Below are 27,206 nucleotides of genomic sequence, written 5' to 3' on the forward strand. Positions count from 1 at the left end.
ATCAACTTAAACTTATAAATATACAAAATGTAGCGAAAGTCTTACTGAGTACTCGCCGTGGTGGTATAGTGGATGGTGCTCGACTGGTGACTCGAAGGTCGCGGGATCGAATCCCGGACGCGGCGGCCGCATTTTCATGGAGGCAAAAGTGCTGGTGGCCCGTGCGCTTCGATTTAGGTGCACGTTAAAGAGCTCCAGGGGGTGGAAATTGAAGGAGCCTTCCATTACGGCGTCACTAATAATCATATCGTGGTTTTGGGACGTTAAACCTCAACGCTTGTTATATGTCCCCAAGCATTTTCAAGCCAGACGCGAGGAGTCCGGTCTCTCTAGTCTCGTGTTGAGAAAATTCGTTTTAAAAAATTGTAACTCAGGACCTGAAATGCATACGTTGCGGTTAGGTAGAGTTCGGCATGTAAGGCAAATAAACTTATCACATAAAACTACGAGTTGTAGCGAAAGTCTTACTCAGTAACTAGTGTATATCATAAGACCCTGTGTAATGTATTCAATCCAACGATTCAGTTATCGATCAAGCCTTTAGGCTAAAACGGCACGCTTATTACCATCATTCAGAATGAAAGCGTATAACTCTGTCTGCTTGCGCTGAGGAATTTATTATTGATTCGACGAAATTTCTTAGTTATGTCAGGTTCCTTATCTCAGTATCAGATTGTGTACGTTTCAATTCTAGTTACCTCGTACAGTTCCTCGCACCAGCCGCATTCCACGTTTCTCTTTTTATTCAAGACTTGCAAATGTTTCAGGTTGCCCGTTCATCAGCTTGATGATGACTACGCATAATCTTGACTGATTCATAATAGCGAATATAAGCCTCGATGTCAAATCAAAACAATAAAATCAACAGAAGTGTTTTATTCCGGATTGTATTGCTGACTGAAATTTAATTCTCAATTCGTTGCTCTATTCTTTAAATTACCCTATTCATTTTTGCACAAACGTATCAGACGACAAAAGGCCCTGCCAATCTACTGCAGAGGGTGTGAGCCACAGTGACTAGGTGAACAAGAACAAGCACAGATACAAGAAGGGTATGGCACCTAGAACTGTGTGCTTCCATTTCCACGGAATCCGAAGCTGTGAGTACATTGCATCATTGTGTAAGAATGCCTTTTTATTTACGTTTGATAGGGCTGCTCGTAGTTATCAATCTTAACAAAGAGTGTACGCCTCGACACGAGGATATGGCAGCCCTAATTGATATGGACTTTCTTTCTATGTTTACATTCTTCTGTTAATTGATCAAACGCTAAATGACCGTGCGGGCAAAGTGAGAGCGCCATGCAACACGTTCCACGACGCCGTGCAACCAGACTCACTAACGCACAAGCTTGCCGGTCTTCAGTAAAGCTCACTGCACGAAAAAAAAAAAGATGTCTAAGTACTCGTAGAGGTTTGGTCAGTGGGGCTGAAAGGACACTAAAGAGAAAAAAGAAACAATTTTTCTCTTATTAGCAAGTCACTCTCTCACAATACCGAAAGCACCGCTCTTACCTCGATAAGACGCTTGGTAAGCGTGAGAGCGCGTAGAAAGAATATGCGGGCGGCGGCGCCACCTTAAAGATCCCGCACTAGTCGCCGTGACGTCATAGATTTTGACGGCCTCTACTAGGGACTAAGCATTTCCTAATTTGTAAAATGAAGTACGCTGTTTTCTGAGAGGGCCAGAGAATAAACATGCCAAGTTTCGGGAAAGTTAGTCGAGTCAATTTGACCAAAATATGAGAGAACACCTGAAATTCGTCTCACCATCAGATTGTCGGTGGGACATTTAAAAGTGAAACCTTCAATAATTGTTGGGGTTTAAGGTCCCAAAATCCCGACATCAATATGAGGGACGCTGTAGTGGAGGCGCTGGAAATTGCGACCACCTGGGGTTCTTTAACGTCCCCTTAAATCGAAGCACATAGGCCTCAAGCATTTTCGCCTCCCTCAAAACTGCGGCCGCTGTGGTCCGGGATTCCATCGCACGACGTGCGGCGCAGCAGTCGAGCGCTACAACCACTAGACCACCGTGTCGGGTAGAGGGAAACCTTTGACATTGGTTTTCCAATATATTATTAAACCTACGGCAGTGAAAGCAACGGCACTATGGTTCTCGTAGTGCAATTTCGAAGTTGAAACTGATTTATTGTTTCAATTTTGTGATCCTTTAATGTCCCAAAACGACTCACGAATCGGCGCAGCGCATGGCTCCGAATAATTTCGACCACCTAGGGTTCCTTTAACGTCCGCTCACATCCCACAGTACACGGTTCTCTACCATTTCTCTTCCATCGAGATGGGACCGCCGCGGCCGGGATCGCGCCTACGTTTTAGATGCGAATCAGCTTTTGCTCGGGGCTGTGTCCATCCTTCCATTGGCGACCGTCCGCTCGGGAACCATGCGTACTGGCACGCGCTAGCGCGTTCGGGCCTGTGTAAGGGGCTGGGTAAGACGCTGTGGCCTCTCCCCCTTACACTCTCTCAGCAATCACGTGATGGCGTCGGGGAACGAGATTCTGCAGACGCGCGATGAGCCCAGGTGCTCCCGCGTAGCCTGGCGATGAACCAGGGTGGCGTGCTCCAACAAGAGTTCGGGACGAGTAACAGCAACAGCAACTGCAGTGAATCATGGTATAGCACACTGAAACGCGTTCCGAACACAGCGGGGCGGTTTATTATTGGTATCTTCCCGCCATGTTCCAACTCTTCTTCTTTATCCACAGCAGAGCTACCCCACTACTAGTTTATGTCCCAAGTGCGTCGTGCCAGACAGAGAAGAAAGAAAGTATGCCACAGATAGGGCCCCCCTGCAGACAAGTGGGCCCGTGGGCACTGAGAAAAACAAGGGTCAGGACGGCGCTTGTTCAGAATTGGGTGCCGGCCTTGATCCTTTTCAATGCTGACTGTGGTCTTCATGCCCATTTACGCAGGATTGTAAATGATGTTCCAAGAACGCTTTGATGACTGGAAAGGGACGTCATAGCGAGGCTGAAGAGCACGGCGAGACGCATCGACACGACAACAAAAACGGGTGAAGAGTGTCTGTAGGTTTGCCGGCAGAAAAACGTCGTTCTTAGTATGAGGCTGAAGTTGGTGATGGGCGCAAGTTTTGCATGAAGACCCGCAGACGCTGGACGAAAGAAGATGGATCCGAAACACTCTGCGTAGTAACGGGGCTGATGAGGTCACCAGGCAAACGGAGTGTAGCAGCCATAAACCATCTCGGCTACAGGAGCAGGCAAGGTTCTGGCCGAAGTGTTTGAACGCAGGCCGAGAAGCACGATAGGGAGGTGTGATACCCAATCTTCGCGCGTGAGGCTGCGAGGCGAGTGCTGCTTTTAGATGACGGTGGAGTCTCTCCACTAAGCCATTTGATGCTGGATGATACGCAGTTGTGCGAATACGCGCACAACCCAGTAGAGATGTGACAGAGGTGAAAAGCGCTGACTCAAACTGTCTCCTCGATCGGTAGTCACCGTTGATGGTACACCGAAACGGCTAATCCAGGTAGCAAGAAAGGTACGAGCAACTGTTTCTGCCGTGATGTCAGGCATTGGAGCTGCTGTCAGGCCACCTAGTGTAACTGTCACTACACGTAAGCAAATACGTATTTCCCCGACATGGAGGTAAAAAGGCCCGACAATGTCCAATGAATGGTGTCGAAAACGTGCATCAGGGAGAGGGATTTTCCCCATGGAGGCTTGGTGTGCCGTTGTACCTTGATACGCTGACACGCATGTGCAAGTGCGAACCCAGTCACGAATGTAGACGCGTATGCGCGGCCAGACATAGCATCAGTGACCAGTGTTGCGTAGCTCTTACGCCTGGATGGCAGATGAGTGGAGGGTGTCAAAAACAGCACGACGCAGCTGTGAAGGAACATAGATACGAGTGCAAGTTGTGTGAAACATCGCACCAGAGCGTAAACGTCGTCGTCGGGAAAGGTGACTTGTTCCAGGTCGGAGGGAAGTAGAGTATCGGAGTCGTGGAAGCTCATCGTCTGAGCCTGTGCCTCCGCGAGCGAAGACAATGAAAGGTCGGTGGTGCCTGTCGTGGCATTGATGGTTAATAAGCTGAGAGCCGTCCGCTGCACTGTTAAAAACTGCCTTTACATAACGTATGTCTGTGGTGAATTCGGCAATGAAAGCAGGTGCCGAAGTTCTCTAGGAGTGTGCGTGGGCACTGCAGGAACGTAAAGCCGAACAAGTGGCTTGTGGTCGGTAAGAATGGCAAAATTGTCGCCCTTCAAGGAAGTACCTGAAATGCTTCACCGCAGGTAGGCTGCGAGGAGCTCCCGTCCGAAAGTACTGTATCGGCGCTCAGTGTCGCGTAAACTTGCGGGAGAAGAAGGAAATTGGGCCCATGCACCATTGATCCATTGATGAAGAGCGGCTCCAACTGCTTCTGAAGAAGCGTCCACCATGAGGCTAGTGGGAGCAGTTGGTGAAGGGTGATGCAGGAGGGTGGCCTGGGCGAGTTTGGTCTTAACGGCGGAAAAAGCTTGATCCGCGACCGTGTCCCAGGGAAGTGCGGCTGACTCGGCTTGAGAAGTCGAGAGTAGTGCTTCCAGAGGCTGCAGCAGTGTAGAGCATGTAGGGATGAAGCGGCGATAAAAATTGACGAGTCCGAGAAAACGTCGCAGACTACGTATGGACGTGGGAGGCGGGTACTCGAGGATAGCTTGAACCTTGTCAGGTAGAGGAGTGATGCCATCTTTAGTGATCTGATGTCCGAGGAAATGCTATCTCCGAGACTCCAAACTGACACTTTTCTACATTGATGACAAGGTCGTAATCACGCAGTCGAGTGAAAAGCTCACGTAGATGTGCCTTGTGCGTTTCAGCGTCCTTGCTGGCAACGAGAAGATCGTCGATATAGGCGAAACAAAACGGCAAGCCTCTTGTGACTTCGTCTATAAAACGCTGAAATGTCTGAGCTGCGTTTCTCAAACCGAAGGCATTCGTAAATACTCATAGAGCCCAAATGGGGTAATTATTGCAGTTTTGGGAATGTCAGAAGGCTCAACGGGGATCTGGTGATAAGCTTTCACGAGATCAATCTTCGAGTATACTGTTGTGCCGGTTAAAAAGGCAGTACAGTCCTGAATATTGGGTAACGGGTATCGATCTGGAACGGTGACTGCATTGAGAGCCCGATAATCACCACAGGGCCGCCAGTCATTGTTCTTCTTGGGAACCATGTGTAGCGCCGACGACCACGAGCTTGATGACGGACGAATGATCTGCAGCTGTAACATATGCTCAAACTCGTTGCGAGCAATGCGAAGTTTATCAGGGCCAAGTCGGCGAGGGGCGGCAGTGAACCGGTGGGCCTGGGTTACGATGCAGTGGGTCACAGTGTGCTTGGGGTCTTATCCATTGGAGACTGCGTTGTAATCTCCGGAAACTCGTTGAGCAGAGCTGTATATGGTGACGTAGGCGGTTTCACGAAAGTGGGGTTTAGGGCCGTAGCGCGTGACAGAAAACCATTGACCGATAGCCGGTATAGCTATCCACCAGGCGACAGCGGTTCATATCCACGAGCAGATAAAAATGCCTTAAGAAATCGGCGCCTAAGATTGCGTAGCGTACGTCTGCTATCCAAAATAACCACTGCAGTTTCCTTTTGAGACCAAGATCAAGGGTCAGAGACTTCTGTCCGTAAGTTGCGATGACCGAAGAATTGATCGCTTGTAAAGGAGTAGACTTCTCGCGGAGACGCCGGTCAGTTTTTGGACGCTGGAATTATGCTGACTTCTGCTCCAGTGTCCACCAGCAAGCGAAGACCTGTGGTTCTGTCGGTGATGTGGAAGAGGCGGCTTAATGCTTGGCCTTGATCGCCCGCCGCTGTTACTGACGATCGGCCGGAGCGTTTCCCATGCGCCATGAGCAGGGTGGCACACATCTGCGAGCCGCGGCACGAAAACGCCGGTGATAGTAGCATGTGTTCTGCGTTGAAAAGCGGTGCTCGGGCTGGTGGAGGGGCCGTTGCGGAGCAGGCGACGTGAGAGATGGTCGGTGTGGACGAGGATTGGTGATTTAAGTATGAATGCTCAGCAAATTGCAGACGCAAGTTAGCGACTTCAGCTGCGAGATCTTTTACCGTTTCTCGAAGGGAATCTGCTTCAGAAATCGGAGAGGTGTGGGCAGCGTTTATGACTGCCGGAGCAACGTCCATCATGTCATCGCCATTTCTGCCAGCTCCGACAGCGTCTTATCCTGAGCTGGGACAAGAGCCATTCGCACGGTAGGTGGAAGACGCTGCAGAAACAACTCACGTAGTATGGATGTTCTAAGCCGTCCGGCTGGTCCCCAGCAGGTGCTGCAGGTGACGTAGAAACTGTGTGGGACGGCGGTCCCCGAGCTCTTCGTTGCACAAAAGTTGCTGAATGCGCCGATGCTTAGGCGGAACGAGTCGGTGAAGAAGAGCCTGTTGACTGTCGTATATGGAGTGTCACCAGGCGGGCCCACGAGGATGTCGCGTATTCGGCCATTGCCTGTGGCGGCAACGCTTCAACGAGGAGCTCATGCTTGCGAACTTCTGACATGATGCGATGAATGCGGAACTTGTTCTCGACTTGAATGAACCATAAGGAGGGATCGGCAAGCCACAGCTTGGTAGCGTTATGTAGTAGTACCTCCAACAACGCCGGAAGAGGGTACATGGCCAGGTGCAGTGGCAGCGGTACCAGGGCTGAGGCCGTCGAGATGCTCACGCTGCTCCATGGAAGGTCGCGTTCGTAGTCCGGTCACCAATTAAATATAGCACACTGAAACGCGGTTCCGAAAACACAGCGCGGTTTATTATTGTATCTCCGCCATTGTTCCAACTACTTCTTCTTTCTCCACAGCAGACTACCCACTACTAGTTTATGTCCCAAGTGCGTCGTGCCAGAAGAAGAAGAAAAGTATGCCACAATGGTGTGCTCCACTTGCAAGGACGCGTTAACAACGGGCAAGGTGCCCGTGATGAACGGAACTTTAGTCGACCCATGCGCTGCTTCGCATCCCCACATGGTTCCCTTTAGTGGGAGATGGTGTAATTTTTTTCGGGTCAGCTACCGAGCATTGCAACCACTTAAGAGACAACAGCGGCTAGCTGGCTGAAAGTAGGAAAGAAGAGGGATGCGGAAGACAAGAACACTTAATAATCACCACAAATCTGCTCAGTACTAGAGTTTATCGAGCACATGATTTCTCATAATTCCCGCAATGTGCTTGATCTACGACTGAGGATTGCGCTACATAAAGCATCAGCCAAACGTGTGCCTCGTCGTTAATAGAACATTGGTGATCTCGCGGTGATGTGACTAATCGTAACGGCATACTGCTCTCTCACACAAGACTGCAAAGGGTATCCCAAATTGTTCATTTTCTGTTGTAAACATTATCTGTATTAGGGGGCAGCTTACCGCTCTTCTATGTTGGAGCGAATAGCACTCGAAACCATCAAATATTATTTTATACACAATCGCACCTAGAAGTTTGAGTAGTGTTTAATTTTGTTTTACGCGGGCCTGGCCTATCGTACATCCAGTGTCTCATGTCGTTTGGTCACGCTCGCAATCAAGTGCTTAATACAGGCCTAAAGGAAGTTCAGAAATGCTGAAAAATCGGGTTAAAGAGAGGCGCAAGAGAGGGCACCACCGCCCCGACAAGCACGCGATTGCTTCTCCCACCGGCTACGGTGCCGCGATGCGCTCGTTCGCTTCCGCTGGCGCGCGCATCGAGGCACTCTACCACGGACGCTACGGCGGCGCTTCGTCGCTACATCTGAATGGGGGAAACAACCTGGCGGAACTCGCTGCAGCCGACACGTAACTCAACTGCCGTAACAAGCCGGAAGTCGATAAAGCGCACAACCAGTTTGCGAATCTCCCTAACAAGATTCTACTCGTGCCGGGAAAACCCTGCATGCTTACCTCAAACGTTGACGTCATCGAAGGTTTGGTAAACGCAGCAGTGGGAACTCACAAACGGGAATCGCTGGTTGCTCGTGCTACGCACTTTCATCAGGTTTCAAAGTAGTTGACCTACATTTAGCGCAGGATTTAGAGCTACACCAATCGCTACACACGAACGAGTTGCTCTTTTTAAAGGTTGGTAACAGGAAAATTAGGGCGAGTTGGTGGTGCGTGGTGAACAACAGCGCAACTACGGAGACGAGGACGATAAGAAGGGGGTCAGACGAGGCGCTGACTTACAATTCCTTTTAAACCGATAGTCCCTTACAATCCCTTTTAAAAGGGATAGTTTACTGCTCTCGCTTTGTAGGGTACACGGTATCTAAACAATTCCCTTTTTTTAATAAACACACGAAGTCGAAACTTCTACTTCATTGTGGTCGGGAACATGGCGCATATGCCACAGGACGGGTTCGCGCTCTGCTTTAGTTGAGTACAGAGTGCTCCTAATCAACCCCCTTTTTACAGCGAAGTTGCCTTAGGCTAGCCAGTGCCGTAGTAGTAGTAGTAGTAGTAGTAGTAGTAGTAGTAGTAGTAGTAGTATTAGGCTAGCCTGTGCAGCAGTAGTAGCAGTAGTAGTAGTAGTAGTAGTAGTAGTAGTAGTAGTAGTAGTAGTAGTAGTAGTAGTAGTAGTAGTAGTAGTAGTAGTAGCAGTATTAGGCTAGCCTGTGCAGCAGTAGTAGCAGTAGTAGTAGTAGTAGTAGTAGTAGTAGTAGTAGTAGTAGTAGTAGTAGTAGTAGTAGTAGTAGTAGTAGTAGTAGTAGTAGTAGTAGTAACAGAGAAGTTTAATCTCAAATTACTTTTACCTATGAAACGCAAAATTTCCAAAAGGCGAAAATGTGTCTGTAACTGATGCAGGGTGCAAGCATCACGTTCCCTTGCCGGTGCTGAATTTCTTCTTCGGCGAAGCGCAGCAGTGCAGAGTGCTGCGCATCGTGTTTGGCTTTGTCTTTGGACTTTTCATGGGATACTGTGAGTACCGCATCTTTAGAGATGCTTGTATACAGCAAAGTGACAAAATACTTTCCTGCAAGAAATCAATGTATCTACTGCAAGTGGTCCTTTGCGACACGCATTATGACCCACTTTCTCTAAATGCGTGAAATTTACATAATCTTATGCCAAGATTCCGGTGACGAAATTTACAGCAAGTGAATTGTTAGAATAAATTATAGTGTATTTTACAGGAATAAATTGCAGTTGCAACGTAAACTGTTATCTAATTAATGAACAGTCACTCAAGCTATATTTCTGCATAGCCGAATTCAACGATTCACTCAAATTACATGAGATAGTAATCTACTGGCAGCGAGCATGTCTAAAGAGGAAGAAAAAAAATTGGGGGACGCTTAAGCTTCGCCTTTAAGAGTTGAACGCGATAGCGATATCCTGCCCCTAGTGCGCACTTCGAACACTACGAGTGTTCAGCAGAATGCGCGCAATAAGGTGTGTGCCTTATGTAATGGGTAGCATGCTTTAAAACAGGAGCAATTATGTGCGAGAAACTTTTTCGAAATTCTTAAGGGAATACGCGCAGTAATGTGTGTGCCTTTTGTAATGGGTGGCTCTCTTTAAACCACCAAGCCGTTATGATATTGACGTGGTGTGACGCCCGATGGCAATGTACGCTTGAACCACGCAATATTACTGCGATATTACATCTCGTACTGTGACACCCGTATACAGGACGCGTATTTTTTGGGAAGAATGAAAGCTACTTTCAGAGCAGCTGCAAGCAGAGGCGTGGCTGTGTGGTAGAACACCTGCTTGCCACGCAGACGGCCTGGGTTCGATTCTCACTCGGACCCAACATTTTTATTATTTATTTTATTTGCAGCTTTTTCGATTTTTCGGCCACGGACAAGATGATGATTTTTCGCTTACAACCAACGGTGCCGACGCCGACGGCGGAATTTCTGCGATACGAGCTCTTTAACGCTATCGCGTTAATATTTCGAAATTGCTGCCGAGATGCCCCACGGTATAGCCTTCACCAAAGCGATTGTGTCCAGCAAAATATTTCAGCCAGAAGTGATAGAACGGAACTTTGGGCGACAAGAATGCTAAATTTACCATTAGCTGAGTGTTATTTTCGTCCTTGCCGATGATGCACAGCAATGGCAAAAGTAACTTGCGTGAAAAGTAAGACGCCGTGTCGCAAAGGGGTAGTAGGTGCATCAACTACTGGGGAAGTGCACAGTCAAGCACAAAGGTTTACGGACCACGCGAGCGAGTATTAAATTGCCTGTCCGTGCCCCCTATCGGAGCGTTACCTACCCTTGAACGCAGCGCTGTTACAAAACGGGTCTTGCTGTTCACTGGCATATCAGTTTTCTAATGCTGCGCAGCACATAGTTCCTTATTTTAACTCGAAGCGCTTATCGGCAGTATGAGCGTCACATATTTACTTTTATAGCTGAATCAAAGCTATCACGGCGTGCTTCGAACGGTGTGCCATTGATGCCGTTGAAAAGATTGCGTCTGTAAACAGTCATGCTGACAGACTGCACTCGAGATAGAAACGCGTAGCCATGCTACCGAAGAGCGCGTCGCGCTAAAATGTTAAAGGCGTAAAATATTTGTAGCCAGCGAGAAAATAGTCAGACCATCGATTAAAGGGCCCCTAAACCACCCCACGTTCAAACGAGGGAGTGGTTTTTCTCACCTTCGCTACCCTTCATACAGGCGATATCTCCTCCTCGCCACCTAACTATTTCTTAAAAGCATGCGTACAATGTCAGGACTAAGGGTTGAGCCTATGAGGATTTCGCACTTGTCGGCTACACGCTGTTGTCTCCGCTTGAGCATTCGGAAACACACAAAATGAAGTGTAATCAGTTGATCAGGCTATAGTCATGCGAGACAAGAACGGGTGGGCGGCTGCATGGCGAAGCAGTGTAGGCGGCAATTCACAACTGATATTTCGCGCATAAGCACCAATCGAGAGTATGTACCGTAATGACGTCACGTGAATCGCCGTTCTTGCGTCGCGATGTGCGCCAGAAAGACGAGAAACGCCGGGAGAAAACAACACGCTCGTTTTTATTATTTTATTTTTAGAGGCTGGTGAGGGGCCCTTTAAGAGACGGGTGCGTCTTGGGCGTGGCGCTGCTCTCGATCGCCGCTGACGGTGTCGAGAAGAGGCTCTTGGCTATGCAGTCGCGTATTCCGCAATCTCTTGTGCTTGACTGTACGTAGCGTAGCCCGAGGCGAAATTCCGATGCCGCGAAAGCTTTATGCGTTCCCCATTAAGATGTGGAATATCTCTTTCGTGCGTGAATACAGTCTTCTACGTGGGCATCGTGCGTGAGCTGTTCACCACGGAGCTGACGCTTCGCTGCATGGGAACCGCCGTCATACTCCTCACTGGTGCTGGCTACGCGCTCTCGGCGAGGGCCCGTGCGATAACCTGGCTCCTGGTACCCTTCCTATGCGGCCGAGCCGGTCGCTCGGCTCTGGTCACCGCCAGCGTCTCGCTCATTCTCAGAGGCGAGTTGACAGGGCGCTGTTTTCCGCCTGATGAGGTTGGAAGTGTAAGGTGGTCAGCAGTTCAGATAAGCGAATTACTTGTAGAGCTACGCGTGTAAAAATATTAAACCCATTAAACCCACCTCAGTAAACAGCAAAACTGGCAACCAAGCGCCACCACTTGGTGAATGCACATATTCTTTCTTTATCTTGTTTTGTCTTTCTTTCATCATTGTTTCTTTCTTTATCTCTGTCTGTATCACCCGCTCTCCTCCTTTCTCTTCTCCTCAGCCGCACTTCTCTTTCCCACCTCTTGCTATGCTATACCGTACATGGCTGTGGTATGGTTTCCCCTCTCACATCTTCCTTTCCCTCCTCCTCCCACTTACGTCAGTCTTCTTCACCCTCACTTTTCTTGATAAATTATACTTTACAAGGCTATGGCTTAATTTACCCTCTCCCCTCCTCCTTTCGATCCTTCTCACTTTTCCATAACTCCTTCTGAGCGAACTTCAATTCCCTTTCCACTTCTTTACGGCAGCAACAACTTGTCGAAATTTCTTAGGAGGAACAATGTGGCAGATACGCGCCCTATCGTTAATCACTTATTGATTACTTTAGCTGAGCGCAATTAATGTTCTTGTTGCCTTTCTTGAACTGCAACATTCTCTGTAGGTCCGATAGAGAGTATGATGACCAATAGCAAGGTTGCTGTGGACTCGTTCATGTGCCTCGGCGCTCTGTCCTACAACCACACCAAGGAACGCCTTCTGCTGATGTACAAGCCCATCAAGCGGATCATCTGGGACTTCGACGTGAGTTCTTGCTGGTGTGTGTACTGTGAAAAACTAGAAGTTGTTCCGTGTACGAATACAACCGATGAGCGAAGCTCCTTAGAAATGGGACGTAAACGACTATGCGCCTGAACTCGCTGCTGGCTTTCATGAAGACGGTAAGGTGGGGAGCGGGTTGGGAGAGCCTTTGCTGCGCTCGGTGGCGGGAACGACTGAGCGACTGAGTGTGCGGCGTGCGAAGCGCAGGGAGCGGGGTGCGAGTGGTGATGCTGCGGGGAGCTTCGACGGGGGCGACGGAACGCCCGCGCGGTGTTCGGCGCGCGCAGCGTTTCATTGTCTTTTAGGAGCGAAGCTCCTTGGCGCGCGCCCTGCCGTCGGCGTTGAAGCTCCCTTCTCTTAAGCATCGCTTTAGGTTGCAGTGGCCGGTGATTTAAGAGGAGATGTTTGGGCCTTAAGCGGGTAGGTTCTAGCGCACGAGAAATTCGACGTTAAAAGAGGTAAGCTCTGTGCACAAGTGGTCATAATGGTTGTGTTCACTTTCACCACCTTTACCGTGGATTGTGAAATGACAACCATCATTCTAGCGCACTACGGGTGCTTTGTTGAAGGTAGTGGCAGACGCTCTCCCCACCCCTTTATTCTCTCCCTTCCTTGTTTCCATACTCCTCATCCTCAAATCACTCCTCACCCTCGCTTTTCTTTTCCGCAACATTGCTGTACATGGTTAGGCAATGCATGATACCGCCTGGATAATGCCATACATGACTATGCTATGGTTTACCCTCTCCTTTCCTCCTTTCCATCCTCCTAACGATCGTATCACTCCTCTTCACGCTCACTTCCCTTTCCCACCTCTTGCTATACATGACTATGCTATGTTTTGCGTGCGTGACGCCAAGCGGCGACATAATATGACAGCATACGATGACAGCATGCCACCTTCCTCCTCCCCCTCCCTTTCCTACTTTCCCTCCTCCTCACCCTCTCATCGCTTCTCCTAAGCCGCACTTGGCTTTCCCGCCCCTTTGCTATCCATGCCTATGCTATTGATGGCTATGTTATACGTGATTTTGCCTGCGTTATACCAAGCGAGGGTGACAGCATACCACAGCATGCGACAGCCCGGGCCCCTTAAGTGCTCCGCACTTAAAAGCATGATGCCGTTCATGGCCCTGGTGAAAAAGAAAGAACCGAAATACAGTTTGAAATTCCGCAGGGAGATTACTCCTGAGGTCAGTGCTGGCTAATGGTTCGCGTTCTCACCAGTTGTAATCGTGAAACTTCTCCGTGTCAGATGTGTTTCACCTGTCAGATGAATGGCACTGGTTTCAGAGAGCTACGTTACTTGCTTTCGGAAGTTTAATTTAAAGGACGCGTATTTTTATAACCTCATGCATATATTACTCAAGAGGCACAGAATTTCTTTAACGAGTTTTCATTGAGAGGACAGCCGGTGCAGCTGGAGACACAAAACATGAGTAGCTGAGGGGGCCAGAGCTTGCGCGATGGTTGGTTCTCGAGTGTCAATTTAAGCGTTAAATCACCCTCGGTGAAAAACCTTCGTGAAATCACGTTTAACTAGCGGCACGGTTCTGCATTTCAATAGTCGTGCAAGGAACAACCTCGTCCAACTATTGCCACGATCTTTCTACTTGTATCTTTGTGAGTGCGTGTGTACGTTTGCGTTTCCGAATTGTATGGCCAATTATGTTGCCTTACGTTTTACGTTTGGATCGCGCTTCTAGGAGCAGGCGAAGATAATCCACAACGAAACAGCGGCCATTGACGAAGAGGTCAAACCAATTGAAAAAGAGGTAACCGCCAATCCACCCATATAGTTTCTCGGGCTGCCTACTGTAGCCGGGTTGTTGTTACTTTATTTTGTGTCTTTTTTATATTATACGCTCACTGTATGCTCCGAACGTTTGAAGTTCATGTGATATCGCTATAAAATTCCTCCGTGCTGTACTTTGAATTGTAATTCTCACGTCGAAGCTCCCCAGAGCAACGTGTCGAAACGGAACCAAAAATAGTGCAATGAAATGAGTGTTCCCGGTTTCCGTCATCAGTTTGAAATGCGCCTTCAATGCACGTCCATGTATTGCAAAATGTGCAAATAGTAACTCACTGCACTAAAGCCTTGTCACCCGTTATATACGTGGCTTGGTCCTTGCTTCTGCCATTGCCTCATTACCTACTGAGGAGTAGCAGGCTAAAGGCTAATTCATACATGCGACTAGCACCGGCCGCGCGACCATTTGCGACGGGCGACCAAGAAGCAACCCTAAGCACCCACGTTCACACCTGCTATTGCGGCCTACACCCGTCGCCATATTTGATTCGCGTCGGCTCGCACTGCCATTGCTTCTCAATATAAACTGGCTTCCTGTTCCTGCTTATCTGATTGGTTCGGAGGTTTGCGACTGCAGTCGCGTGATTCAAAAGTAGAGCAGCGAGTGCCAAAGCCAAAGCGGCCATTTGAGACTTGTAGCTTTGCAACTTACTTGGTCACGCGACCGGTTCTAAGTCGCATATGTGCATCGGCTCTGAACGTAAGTGATTTAACGAGTGTCTTTTGAGAGCATAGGCATTCTTATGCGCTCTCCTAAGTGTTAGGCAAAGGGACTGTAAACTATTGAACTATATTTTTCTATTAGCTAAGTACGTCTCAAATCTGCTATTTTGACTAATGTCCAGTTTTGTCTAATAGAAGTGTCATAAAACGAAATAATACGTGTGCTACTAAACGTATACTGCAAGGCAAACAACGTGACTGGTGCTTTTTTTTCGTTGATTACGCAATGCCAACTAGCCCAACAATCAATGTTGTACTCATTAATCTGCATCTCACGTTACCACACTTGTCCGCAGGAATAATGGCCGTCAAGTTCTTTTGTGCTATATTGGCAGTTTCAAAATTTCGCATGGAAAGCGTTACGCACGATACTCGCGCGCAAAGCTTTGCGTTAGCACTTGTGGTCACTGCGCATGCGTCATACGCTAACCTCTTGGGTACGCAAGTTATATTTCTCAAATAGGCTGTGTTACAATAGGGTACGCAAAGATAGCGTTCGTTGCGTACGTACAATATTTCCTTCACTTAACGTGGGTACCCAATAGGATAGCGCACGACGCATGCGCAGTGGCGGCAAACGCTAACGCAAAGCTTTGCGCACCCTATTCTAAAACTGCCTACTAGCGTACGTATCCGAGCAACGCATACGACATGAACCCTATTCTAAAACGTGTTTCTTGTGTCGCGCGTATCCGCGGGCTGCGGCAGGTATCCGGCGACGTCCGTGAAGAGAGGGCGCTTGAAGCAGACGCCGAGTACGTTGACAAGGTGTCCGACAATGATCCACGCTCGAAGCTGGTGAGAGAGAAATACGAGGAGCTCAAGAAGGAGCTCGAGAGCGATGACGAGTTCGAGGCCGACTACGCCAAGAAGCTAGAGCTGCGATGCGAAGGTGAGACAATAGCCAACCGCTGTGTAGTTTCCGCAGAAAAAAAAAAAAAAGAAAGCTTACTCCAGTTCCACCTAGTGCGAAATCTGCAGAAAATGCGGAGCTGTGGTTCTACTGTGGTTTCCTTGTGATTTTTCGTGATCTATTGTGATTTTGTGTAGGTATCAGTGATGACGTTATTTGTATAGTAGATATGCACAGGAGAGGACGTTGGGCAGCCCCTTCCACACCCGTCCTTGTTACAGTGACTTTAGGCATTCGAGCCTCGTCACCGTGCGGATGCCGTTCACCCGTTTCACGGTGCGGCTGCCGCTCTGTCCACGACCTACGCCATCTGAGGGCGTACCTGGGAACCGGAGCGTGACATGCGACGCGGACAATCATATGTAGCCAGGCCAAGCCGTAGAACAGCTCCGCTTAAAAAAAAATACCGTGGTTGAACACAGTTAAACCAAGCTTGTCGAGCAATTGCAGCAAATAACGCGGAAAGCATGCAGCGGCCGTGTCCCGCACGTCGGCGCCACCGCGCGGCAGGCAGCGGCACTTCGTATTACCGGTGCGGGAGTCAGGTGACAGGAGTTGAGCTCTCGAGGCGCGTGTGGCCGCCCAGTAGCGGCTTTCGTCGACCGATGGAGAGAGGTACACGGAAGAGAACAAACCGACACTGTGCATCTCCGTTGCTATGACTACGCAAGTGCGAGGAAGAAGAGGAGGAAATTCACGCTGGCTGATCTTCAAGCTCAAAAGCGCACGCAGCAATACAATTGACTCTCAAGGAAAAAATGATGATGATGATGATGACTTTCGCCTCGGAATTGCCTTAGACAAATGCCTAAGGGACGGTGCGACTTTCTTTTTCTATGTTGCAGGCATTTTCTCTCAAGGAGTCAGGGCTTGCCGAAACGCTTTCAAGTCGGCCGAGACGCGCTGTTTCGAGGCGCTATCTATCCTTGGCTACCTGTTCTGCTGGCCGATGAAGCTAACCATACTGTGTCACGTTGTTAGTAGTAAGTAGCCGCCATATCACGGTTGTTAATTTGCGGTTGTGATAACACTATTTTACCAGCGCGTTTGAAAGAGACTACCAATCAACAGTAGTAAGAAAAATCTGGAGGCGGTCGTAATCCTTAACTTATGTGTTTCTTGGTGGCACTTCGTATGCCCTGGTGCATTGCTTTTGTTAAAATTGCGTTTCAATGCGCTCCCCCCAAAACAAGAAAAAAAAGACTAGACATAGATAAGATAGGGCTTCGAGACCAAGCCTCTTCTCATGGTGAGTTTTCCGAACAAAGTGCCGCACTTCGTGCACTCGGCCAACGTGATACAACGCCCCATTTTTGCGTCATTTTAAGTTTGCTCATTTTGCGTCTGCATTACTGCGATGCAGCTTTTCTTGGTAAGAGAACCTGCGACGGCCTGCAACCCATCAATGCGGGATTTGGTCAGAGCATCTCGGCCATGGAGGCCGTCAAGCGGGAATTCGACGCCAACTTTAAGGTCAACGTGCAGTACAAGGTAAATCAGTACATTTCAATAAGCCCCATGATTACCTAAACGTACAGAACGTGAGTTATCTCTAACTGATAGATTATTGGGAAGTGAGTGCGTTTCTCTGCACGAGGCTTTGGGTAGACAAATTGTAAATTTATGCACGCGCGAAACAGACTTGTATTCTCTAGCATTACGTGGAGAACTTGCAAAAGTACTTTCTATTTCAAAGATGAAGATATTTTGAGTTACGTAAAGAAGTGCGTAATCAACAATGTTACAAATAGTGACGCGTAGCTGCTACAATTTGAATCCTGAGGGAAAACAGTTTTCATTGTTTGAGGTGACGCATCATATCATTGCTGTGAGTGTGTGCGATAACCAATACTTGCGTTCACATTTCTACGTTAGATTCATTACCGGCCATTGTATGTAAGTTCAGACAGTTCATATAACTAATTCTACACCATTTTTCATGTTATTAATTGGTTTGCTGATCGATTGAGCTTATGTTGTGTTGTGAAATTCCGTTAACCTCTTTGCAATAGTCGTCTTCTGCATATTCGTCTGCCTGAAAATGCATAAAGACTGTGATCTCTAAAGAGTAAAATCATTCCTGTCCCCTGGTTGCTCACCATGTTCCGTGCATCGGCGTGCAGCTGATAACTCCCGAAGATGCGATCAACGTCATCAGTCCCGAAGACCTGGCTAAGGGCGTGCAAGCCGAGTTTGAAAATCGACACAGAGCCATCCCTCTTTTTGCAGTTGCACTTAGTCGACTCTTCGCCGTCGTTCTGCTCTCTGCCGTCTTAGAGTGAGTGCCGGTGGCTTTGTCCTTACCTTGGTAACGTATGTCAAGCAAAAGCTATCTAACTAGGGCGAGAGATTAATTTTGAGTGGCTCAGTTCTATGCCGGAAAAGGTTTCAAAAGAATGTGTCAGTTTATAGTTCTGCAACATGACCTCAGAAATACTAGAAAAATCACGTACTTTCAGTCGTCAAAGCAAAAAAGTGATCCGCAACTCCACCTTCACTAAAGCACAACATTAAGTTAAAATCGCCGCATACACGACAGCAAAATTCGCGAGAGAGCATTTGATTGGTGGGTTACAGAGAACCAGCAGGATGCACAGAAATTTTCTTCTCATATTATCAAATGTCACATTTTCACAACACTAAAGAGCACGGCTACTTTTGGCCAACAAGCCTGTAGTTATTTCTGAGTCAGTAAAGAGTGAGCTTGGGCACGCCTCACCAAGGCTGCCTCACGTCTCGTCATGGAGTGAGGTGGATCGGGATAAACCCTGCGGTTGTTGCGCATCTCGTCTAATCTTGCGCGCCTGTCGGATAGAGGCTGTAAGTTGGATTCAGGCAGCACGGAAGGAGCCATTGTTTAAACAGCATCATAAACAAGGAAAACTCTTCTTTTCCCCTGTCTGTATGACCGTCATGCTCTTATAAGGATCAAGATGGCATGGAAGTGACTGATAACGAGGTGTAGCTCTCAAAACGAGCTAGGTTAGCAACGGCCATTCTGGGAGGTGACATGCACGTAACAACTCTGCAAGCAGAAACGTTACAAAGTTTCACACTCTCCTTACAGGGCTAAGGGGTACGTAGAAAGCTACCTAGACGACCTGGCCTTTGACAACATCTACGTTACCGAATACTTCTGCAAGATCGACGAGAGGCGAGCGCGAAAGGTAATCTTTCTGAAGCTAGGTAATATAAGCCTTCAAGTATATTTAAGCTGCTAAGCGACATCGCATTCAAGCAGTTGCTCACGTTCGCGTTGCTGACGTTCGCGGTAGAGCAATGCGTAGATGTTCTTAGGGACGTAGCTGGTATGTATCCGCATGAGAAGGGACGCATTACTTTTCTAGCGGTAGTTTTTGCAAAAAAAAAGAACAGTAAAACAACCTGACACGTATTCTTCGCGTGGACGGACCTGCGTGTATACAGTTCATCCACGAATGTATGGCCACATTTTGATAGAGAACATTTTAATCCTTTTGAATATTTTCGTGTTGCAGGGTCTCAACACGCTACTGCCGCTCAAGCGCTACGAAGCCATCGACATATACGACCCACTGGAGTTCCGCTTCTCACGCAAAGAAACAACACTTGTGGTAACAGACATAGCATCACAGTCTGGGTGTACTGTGTTGCACTCTCTCGCGCTATACCGGGAGCTGTTGCGTTGTGAATGATAAGTTCATTCGCTATTCATATGTCGCGAAAGCAAAGCTGCTTATGAGTTTCTGACGTTCAATCGCCGTCTTCTTATTACCGCACTAGTGCTAAACAGCCTAACTAGTGAGTATTGGAGGTTTGACGTTTGAATGGTCGTAGTGAGTATTGGAGGTTTGACATTTTAATGGTCGTACTCAGCGCGTGGTTAACACTACAGCGATTCGCCATTTGTCGCGCCAACTTCCCTATCTGAAGTAGGCCCCTCCATTACTTACGTCTTTACTGTGTCTTCTTTTTGCAGAAGCTTGCTCTTCTCCCCCCTCCCCTTTTGAGTTTGGGGGAGAGTGAGCAAGGCGTACATAAACACGCTGCTAAGGAAGGAGTTTGTTGCCTTGATGAAGATAGGTACATCTATGGAAATGATGGCGCCAGTGGCATTTCCTGTTCGACAATTTCTAAATTTTTACACGTGAGTGTTAACCCTGACCTTAAAATTACAAGGAAAGCAGGGGCCATTAGCGCGCACAGAGATCAACAAACTTATTTGGAACGCTGGAACGGCATTCTTGCGGTACGTTCCATTACGATCCGGCTCCTCGTATACCGATGACAAATAGTTTGAGATAGCCCGTACTTGAGCATTCATTCTCAGAGGTCGCGCATGCTACAATTTGGGCTCTTCAAAACGAGGTGTAATCGGCAAACGTTGCCAGTGCAGTCCGGAGCGCGCCGTTCCAGTGTCCTAGACAAGAGTGTTGACCTCTGTACGTGCCATGACGGTTCTGCAGGTGCGTGCGGTCGCCTCCGAGCTCGTGCACGTGGCCTTCGGCAGCATCGTGCTCGGCCTGGATTACCTTATCTACGACGTACTGGACATAATACGACGCAACGCCGACGTCGAGTTCATTCAGGAAGGTACGCAGGGGTCCCTGTACGCACCTCTGTTTTTTTGACAGTAAATTTTAATTCGACCGCCGCCTTCCAACGTTGCTCCCGTCGTTCTTCACACAACAGTTCCGCAACATAATACAGGGCACATGGTGCTTTGGCTTAAAACATGTACGAATGTTGAACACCTATCAACGCACTGTTTACATCCTTTTCCCCAAACTGCTTCATCTTGGTGCTAAGATAACACAGATTTCATAAAAAACTAAAGTGAAAATTAAGGCAGCTTCGATACTAGTGGTGCCAAGCCTGAAGGAAGTGCCGAGCTGGACGGCCTGCCTTCTTTCTCTTCACTCTTCTCTGTCTTTCTTCCTTGCTTTCTCTTTCTCTCTCATTCTTGTATCCCTTGTTTTTTTGTTAGTTTATTTATATTTATGTCTTTATCTATTTCTTTCCTTTTCCCGCACTCTATTTTCTCTCTCTCTATTTTTCTCTCGTTCTTTCTGCCTCATGCTCTCGCTCTCTTCTGTCCTCATTCATTCGCCCATCAGAGTTATTGCATTCCACGCAGCTGAAATCGGCACACGTGTTCTGAAAGCGAAGTAGAAGGCGAAGAAAAAAACAAAGAGGTCAAAAAGGGCGCATGCCGGTTCATGATGATGATAGGTTTCTGTTCGCTCTGCACGGACTAATGGTCGGCTTAAACAGGTGCGCTGTTAAATGCATGAGTACATCGTCCGTGCATACGTATTTTACGCATGAGACTCACCGAACGGGGAGGTGAACGAGAGTATTAAAGCTTGGTTCAAACGGCCTCCTCAATGTTGACAGTCGTATAGTGGCGAAATCGCTAAGAAATTGCTAGAATAACTTTGTATTTGCCGTCCTAAAGACAATATACAGTAACAGATGGTAACGTAAATTAACGGTCGATGCGACGATATACGAAACTTTAAGAACAGCCCAGCCCAAATGCGGAAGCTGAAACCCACAGGAGATCCCGTGCACTGTAATGGACTTGTGTGTGGTGTAGGCTACACGACAGGGGTCGTAGTAGCGGCTCTACGTTCGTCTTCTGTTCTGGTTTCTCCGTTATGCCCATATGAAGTTTTCTCTGTTGTTTAGGCTATCATCGCATCGCCCTGCAAGTGTTTGGGACAGGTGCCGTGAGTAATCTAGTGCGCAAGATCTTCAAGGACTTCGACATCGAAGAGAAGCTTGAGCGCATCGCCAGCAACGCGCATTGCTTGCCGAACCCAGTGAGGACGTCTCGCTGGCTGATCCTCAGGCTGTACCTCATCTACGGCTCCCTTGTCGGGCTCGTGTTCGCCCAGCTGTTCGCAACGAGGATGAGGAGAGCAGTGTGTGGCTACTTCTTCGGCAAGGTAGGCTACCTGGATGAACACTGTACGCACCTGCGATGGAGTGCGCGGCTCTAACACAACACTAAGGGTCTTCACACCGTACAGTGTAGCCGTGGAGCTCGGGAACTTATCGAGGAAGGACTTTGCAACAAAAGTTGGTTAAATAGAGATAAATACCTCAGACTGGATGGCCGACGCTTCGAGAGGTGGATCTATATTTACTAAAAGTGGCCTTGTAATTCTTGGTGTTTAGCTTTAAGGCTTTCATGGGCGACTTCAAAAGTTATTTTCTTTCTTTAAAAGAATGTGATGGAACTTGCCATAGCTCAAGAACTATTTATTTACTTTCAATTTAGGTTTAAACTGATTTTGACACCGAAGCTGTTTAACCTATTGGTAACTTGTGCTCCGTCGAGCAAAACTCCACAGGAATTGGGCGAGCCCCACTATCGAGTACAGCAGGTGCAAGCGTTAAACGTAAACTCTGCTCGGCGAAGTGGAGCACGTGAAAAACGTGAAAGAGCGAGAGAAAGAGAGAGAAGTAAAGAGGAAGAGAAAATAGAGACAGAGAATGAAAGAGAGAAAGCGGTAGAAAGAGAAAAACACAGAAAAATAAAGGGAATAAAGACATAAAAAGATAGAAAACAGAGAAAGATGTAGAAAGAGAGAGAAAAAAACGCGGAAAAGCGATAGACAAAAACAGAGTGCAAGACAGAAGGAGAAATAAAGACAAACAATGAAAGAGAGAGAAAGAAATAGAAAGCAACAGGTACAGAATAGAGATACAATAAACAGAGAGAAAGCGAAACAAAGAGGAGAAAGAAAGCAAAAACAAAGAGAAACAAGGAAGGCCACCCAGCTCTGCTCTTTCTTCAGGCTTGGTACAACTAGTGCGAGGCTACCATAGCTTTTTTTATTCAGAACACGACGCGGTGTAATTTGCGTCTCAATGTAAACCAAGATTATGTTTTTCTCTAATTTGTGATTGTTTTCTAGTGAGGTTTACAGACGTCAGTGGTCGGAGAATAGATTCAGCGTAAAATATACCTTTCGTAGAGTAAGTATAGATTACTCGGAATTTTATATATAGCGCTATTTTACAGGATAAAAAAGCAAACATACCATTCTGGCGAAACTTCTGGAAGCATATAGGACAGGAAAAAATGCGGCAACAATATTGAGATTCAAACAAATTACACAAGAGCCTTTTCCCAATATATAAGCCGAATTTGGCATTGAAACGAACAATGATACTGTTAGAATAGATTTCTGGCAAGTATCACTCAGACGACATTGTGCAGAATTCGGAGGGCTCCCACGTGACCAAAAATCATGTTCGCTTAGAAAAATTCTACCAATCCAACGCTTGCAAACAATGCATCAGCACGATTATTTTTCCAGTACGTTTGAGAGGGTCGCCAAAATGGCTGGTATATTTGGCGTGGAATGACCTTTCTACTACCAGAGATTATAGGAAGCACGAAACCGCATTTAAAAAGCATAAGTGAGTATTTAGTGCTACGATAAACTCTCGAACAATGGTGAACATTTAGAGTTGTGAATATAAGTGCTGAACGTAAGTGCCTTTCAGTGGTACATTTTTTTTGTTTCATTGTTAGATGATCTTTCTTCTATTCTTTCACAGCACGAAGAAAACTGGACGCAGGGAAAAAGAACTAGCACGGGCACTGCCCTGTCTTCTTCTCTGTGTCCAGTTTTCTTCGCTCCACATCTCACTGTGAATCTATAACCAACTCGCCCTGTACACCACGCCACTAAATTTCGGTTTCACCTTATTATTGGCTCCCTCTTATCCACCACATGGTCATTACTGTCTGGTGTGCAAGGCCGCGATATTCGTTTTCTGTTTTATGTCCCCAGTTTCGATCACTTATTACTCAGACTACTAATACCCTACAGCTACTGCAGCGACGAGTACTAATGACACCTTCGTAATTTCTTGCTCCGCTACTGTGATTATAAAAGCTGTGCTACAGTTACCGCGAAATACGAAGTTAGGGGGAAGACACAACACGAAGTGGACACTACTACTCAGACTGTAGTGTCCACTTCGTGTCGTGTCTCCCCCCTAACTTCGTATTTCGCGGTAACTGTAGCGCAGTTTTTATAATCGTAAAAAACCAACTAGCCCAATACCTCACTTTGCTTACGCCGCTGTCACAGTGACTACAAGTTCGATCTAATATAACTGATCCTAATATTACAAACAGCTCCTCTTAAACCGTAATACTAGCACTATTGCGATAACATCGACTCCGCCTACACGAAGGGTCTGAAACACACGGCCCCCGGACGTTTCGCTAGCGGCCCGCCTGTACATGAGTTAACAAGAACTTGTTGCGGGGCGAGTTGATGATTGCATGACATCTTCATTTCTGCGCTAAGAAAGACGAACACATGAGTGAACACATGCATCACTGTGCTATATATTTCATTGCAACCATTGCGATAAACCAGTTGTTAGTAGCGCCCGTCCTTTCTTCTCTAATGGGTTCGTCTTTTTTAGCGCAAAAATGAAGATGTGGATGACATGACTCTTCGCCCCCCCTCCCTCACACACGTATAGACACACACACACACACACACATACACACACACACACACACATATATATATATATATATATATATATATATATATATATATATATATATATATATATATATATATATATATATATATATATTCTTATTCATATATATATATATGAATAAGAATTCTTATTTCAGAACCAGCTGCCCGATTTCATTCACTCTGGAGAGTTCAGCATCGGTATGTTTCTGGAATCATGATGCCGAAATCTCTGTCCTCCGAAATGACCCATATATCAGATATGAGCAAGGTCTTCATTGAAGTGGTGCCGTTAGCTGATGATTTCCTTAAACACAGACCCCGCCTCCCCCTCCCCCCTCCCCCCTGCTTCTTCACTGTCCCGGCCTTTGTGGGAGACTCAATTTCGTTACTCGAGCCCGCTAGCTGAGGTGAGCTCCAGAGCTCTGGCCTGTACGAAAGCGAGCCATTCTGATCTGATTCTTACTTCACAAAGTTACTAAGTGATTATTAGTGATTACGAAGGGTTACTAAGTAATTCAGCAAGCGTTCAATGTCTCTCCTATTTCAGCGGGAGAAAAAGCGTATTCTGCACTTGTACAACAAAATGCTGAAACAGAGGACGAGCTACCTGCGATACGTGCGCCGCCGGATCAGGAAGCTCGTACGGGACCGGGAGTTTGACGTGAGTGCTCGAAATGAATTACGTTGATGTTATTCTTACAACGCGCCCTTATATAGAATTATTATCTGACCTTGGGATTGACACGTCGTGCCTTGCTGCAGAGTAATAGGTCCTTACCGAATAGCTTGTCATAAAGCTAGGAAAGTCGTGTGGTCATTGTTTGTTCTTTACAGTATAAAAGCTAAATTTTATAACTACATGAGAGCTGTTCTATGTCCTGTTCAGCCATTGGCTCGTTAAACGAAAATTCTCGAAATATCTCAAGTGTTACTGCACTGAAGAGCTGAGTATATAGTGGAGTGCCTCATTAAATAAACGCAGTAAAATATATTTGTAAATTTTATATTGAATTGCGTAAGAGTTCCGCGAATACTACACAATCAGAGAAACAAACAAACAAACAACAAACAATTTGCTTTCTTTCTGCAGTCACTGTAAGAACTTGAACGGCGACCGCGAATGAAAACAAAACAAGTTGATTTGCTTGTTCTGTTTTTATTGCTGGACGGTGTTCAGTTTCAACTTCTGACAATGCCTTCCCTCGACCAGGCGGGATTCTGTGAAACTCTTGAGATCTACAGTCGCCCATAACAACTCTGGCAAACTCAAACTGTGGTGGTATTTGATGGAGCGCTGTTCTGGTCGGGCAGTGTGTTTGTTCTTTGCCATTTTTTATATTTTTTTCGCGACGCAACTTCATAGACTAGTGTAAGGCCTTCATGTACGCTGCATTGTGTAAACCACAATGCAGAGTACCACTCTTTCATGGTGGCTAAGAACTTTGGGAAACCATCGTTAGCTGATATATAGTGTTTGTTCTTTCGATCGCACTTCGTGCTCTAGTGAAGACTGAATCAAAGAATGAATGCGTTTCGAGGATTTCCAATAGAAAGCACAGCGTGAACTCGCGTAAACGCGATTTCAGCTCGACGTCGGATGGTTCGAGTTTGTGCGCAAGATGGCGCCACGTACCTACCGCCTGCTTCAGCTGCTGGGCATCGCCCACCAGCGCTGCTGCCTGGTGTGCGGGGACCCAGAGGACTCTGTCTCGTATGTGTGCCCCACCGAGGTGTGCCAGTGCATCTACTGCTTTCCGTGCTGGAGCGAGATTGGGGTATGCCATCCGCATTGTCATTCGTTTGTATGAGCTTAGACAGTCATGTAGGCAGAGAGAATATATTTTTCGAATGATCTATCGGTTTATGACTGCAATAATGAGCAGCCTGTTTACTGAGTCGACTTATTTATCAATGAAACGAAATAGTTAATGTATGTAGGATTTCTTGCGTACCGCTCCCCTTTAGAACGACCGACCGACTCGTCTGTCCCTATGGCGTTCATATCAGTGCTTACCATGGCCGCAGCTACTTCGTTTATATTGCTATATACTAAGTAGTCGGGACTTGACGTCAAGTGGACTTGCGTGAACTAAACTGGCCAGACAAATTTTGAAGGCATGGAGCTATTGAGCATGTGCCTAAGTTTGACTTCACAAATGTTCGCATAAGTCGCGTCCTCAAAACGAACAAAGCTGGTGATGCAAGTTGAATTAAGGTTTATTTGTCCTGAATGTTGCAGGTACACGCGCAGAGTCTAAAGGTTATACAGTCTGACAAAAGCGTCTGCTCATATTAATAGTTTGGCACGCAGGCAGATGTGCATAACGATCCATCATAATATTGTTATATGCATTAGTGCATATTTCGAACATTGCACAACCGCACGACGAAGTGAACATAGAGTTTAACATAATGCGAAATAAGAAAGGAACATTTATATCCCAAAGTGCAAGATGATACATGATGTTTTATAAGTTAAACGCAGTACACGAGATTATGCAAACTCAATACCATCGCATGTCAAGACAGACTCGATCATGGGGATAGAATATATCTAAGGTGAACCTACGAGACTATGCAATCGCTGCGGAACTGAACCTCCTACCTCGAGCTCAAAATCGGGACATTAAATCCACTGAGCTGAGCTATCTCGGCGGGTGGTTGGAAACTGCATTTAGACAGTGACAAGGTTTCTCGGTACTTAAGATACGCGGTTTCCGATTTTTTTACGGAGATCTGAAGGACTCGTGCTATTTTAATTTGCTTACTACATTCGTGTTTACAGAGATGCTACGCCTGTGAACCCTCGGAGGACGAAGAGTCACCGTTGTCTGGCGAAAGTCCGCCATTTGTTGCTTAAGTAAGACTGCCGTCATTAGCTGTATATGTTTTCAGTTAAGCTGAAGTTATGTGATATATTTTATAGTTTGCAGCATGTCACTTGAAACGCCGACAATAACGGTTTTTTTAATAAAGATACGAT

At 47.0% G+C, this 27,206-nt stretch overlaps 1 protein-coding gene across 1 annotated transcript; it reads left to right on the forward strand.

Moving 5' to 3' along the window:
* The first annotated feature begins 972 nt into the window (after positions 1-972).
* Positions 973-27,206, forward strand: LOC119375489 (E3 ubiquitin-protein ligase DCST1-like). The gene is made up of 15 exons (XM_037645668.2): positions 973-1,100; positions 8,828-8,941; positions 12,113-12,252; positions 13,977-14,045; positions 15,515-15,698; positions 16,565-16,702; positions 17,083-17,210; positions 17,843-17,997; positions 18,787-18,886; positions 19,217-19,312; positions 20,165-20,291; positions 21,390-21,649; positions 24,771-24,884; positions 25,810-25,998; positions 27,009-27,206. Exons 1-15 carry the CDS (start codon positions 1,055-1,057, stop codon positions 27,081-27,083), a joined length of 1,935 nt encoding a protein of 644 aa, XP_037501596.1. The 5' UTR covers positions 973-1,054; the 3' UTR covers positions 27,084-27,206.

Source organism: Rhipicephalus sanguineus, chromosome 11, assembly GCF_013339695.2.
Source record: "Rhipicephalus sanguineus isolate Rsan-2018 chromosome 11, BIME_Rsan_1.4, whole genome shotgun sequence".
Taxonomy (NCBI): Eukaryota; Metazoa; Arthropoda; class Arachnida; order Ixodida; family Ixodidae; genus Rhipicephalus; species Rhipicephalus sanguineus.

Excerpts from the sequence above, each read along its gene's own strand:
- LOC119375489 (XM_037645668.2), top strand. The coding sequence starts at position 1,055 with ATGGCACCTAGAACTGTGTGCTTCCATTTCCACGGAATCCGAAGCT. Across the intron at positions 8,942-12,112 it reads TGGACTTTTCATGGGATACT|GTCCGATAGAGAGTATGATG; the intron begins GTGAGTACCGCA and ends CATTCTCTGTAG. Across the intron at positions 17,211-17,842 it reads AGGTCAACGTGCAGTACAAG|CTGATAACTCCCGAAGATGC; the intron begins GTAAATCAGTAC and ends ATCGGCGTGCAG.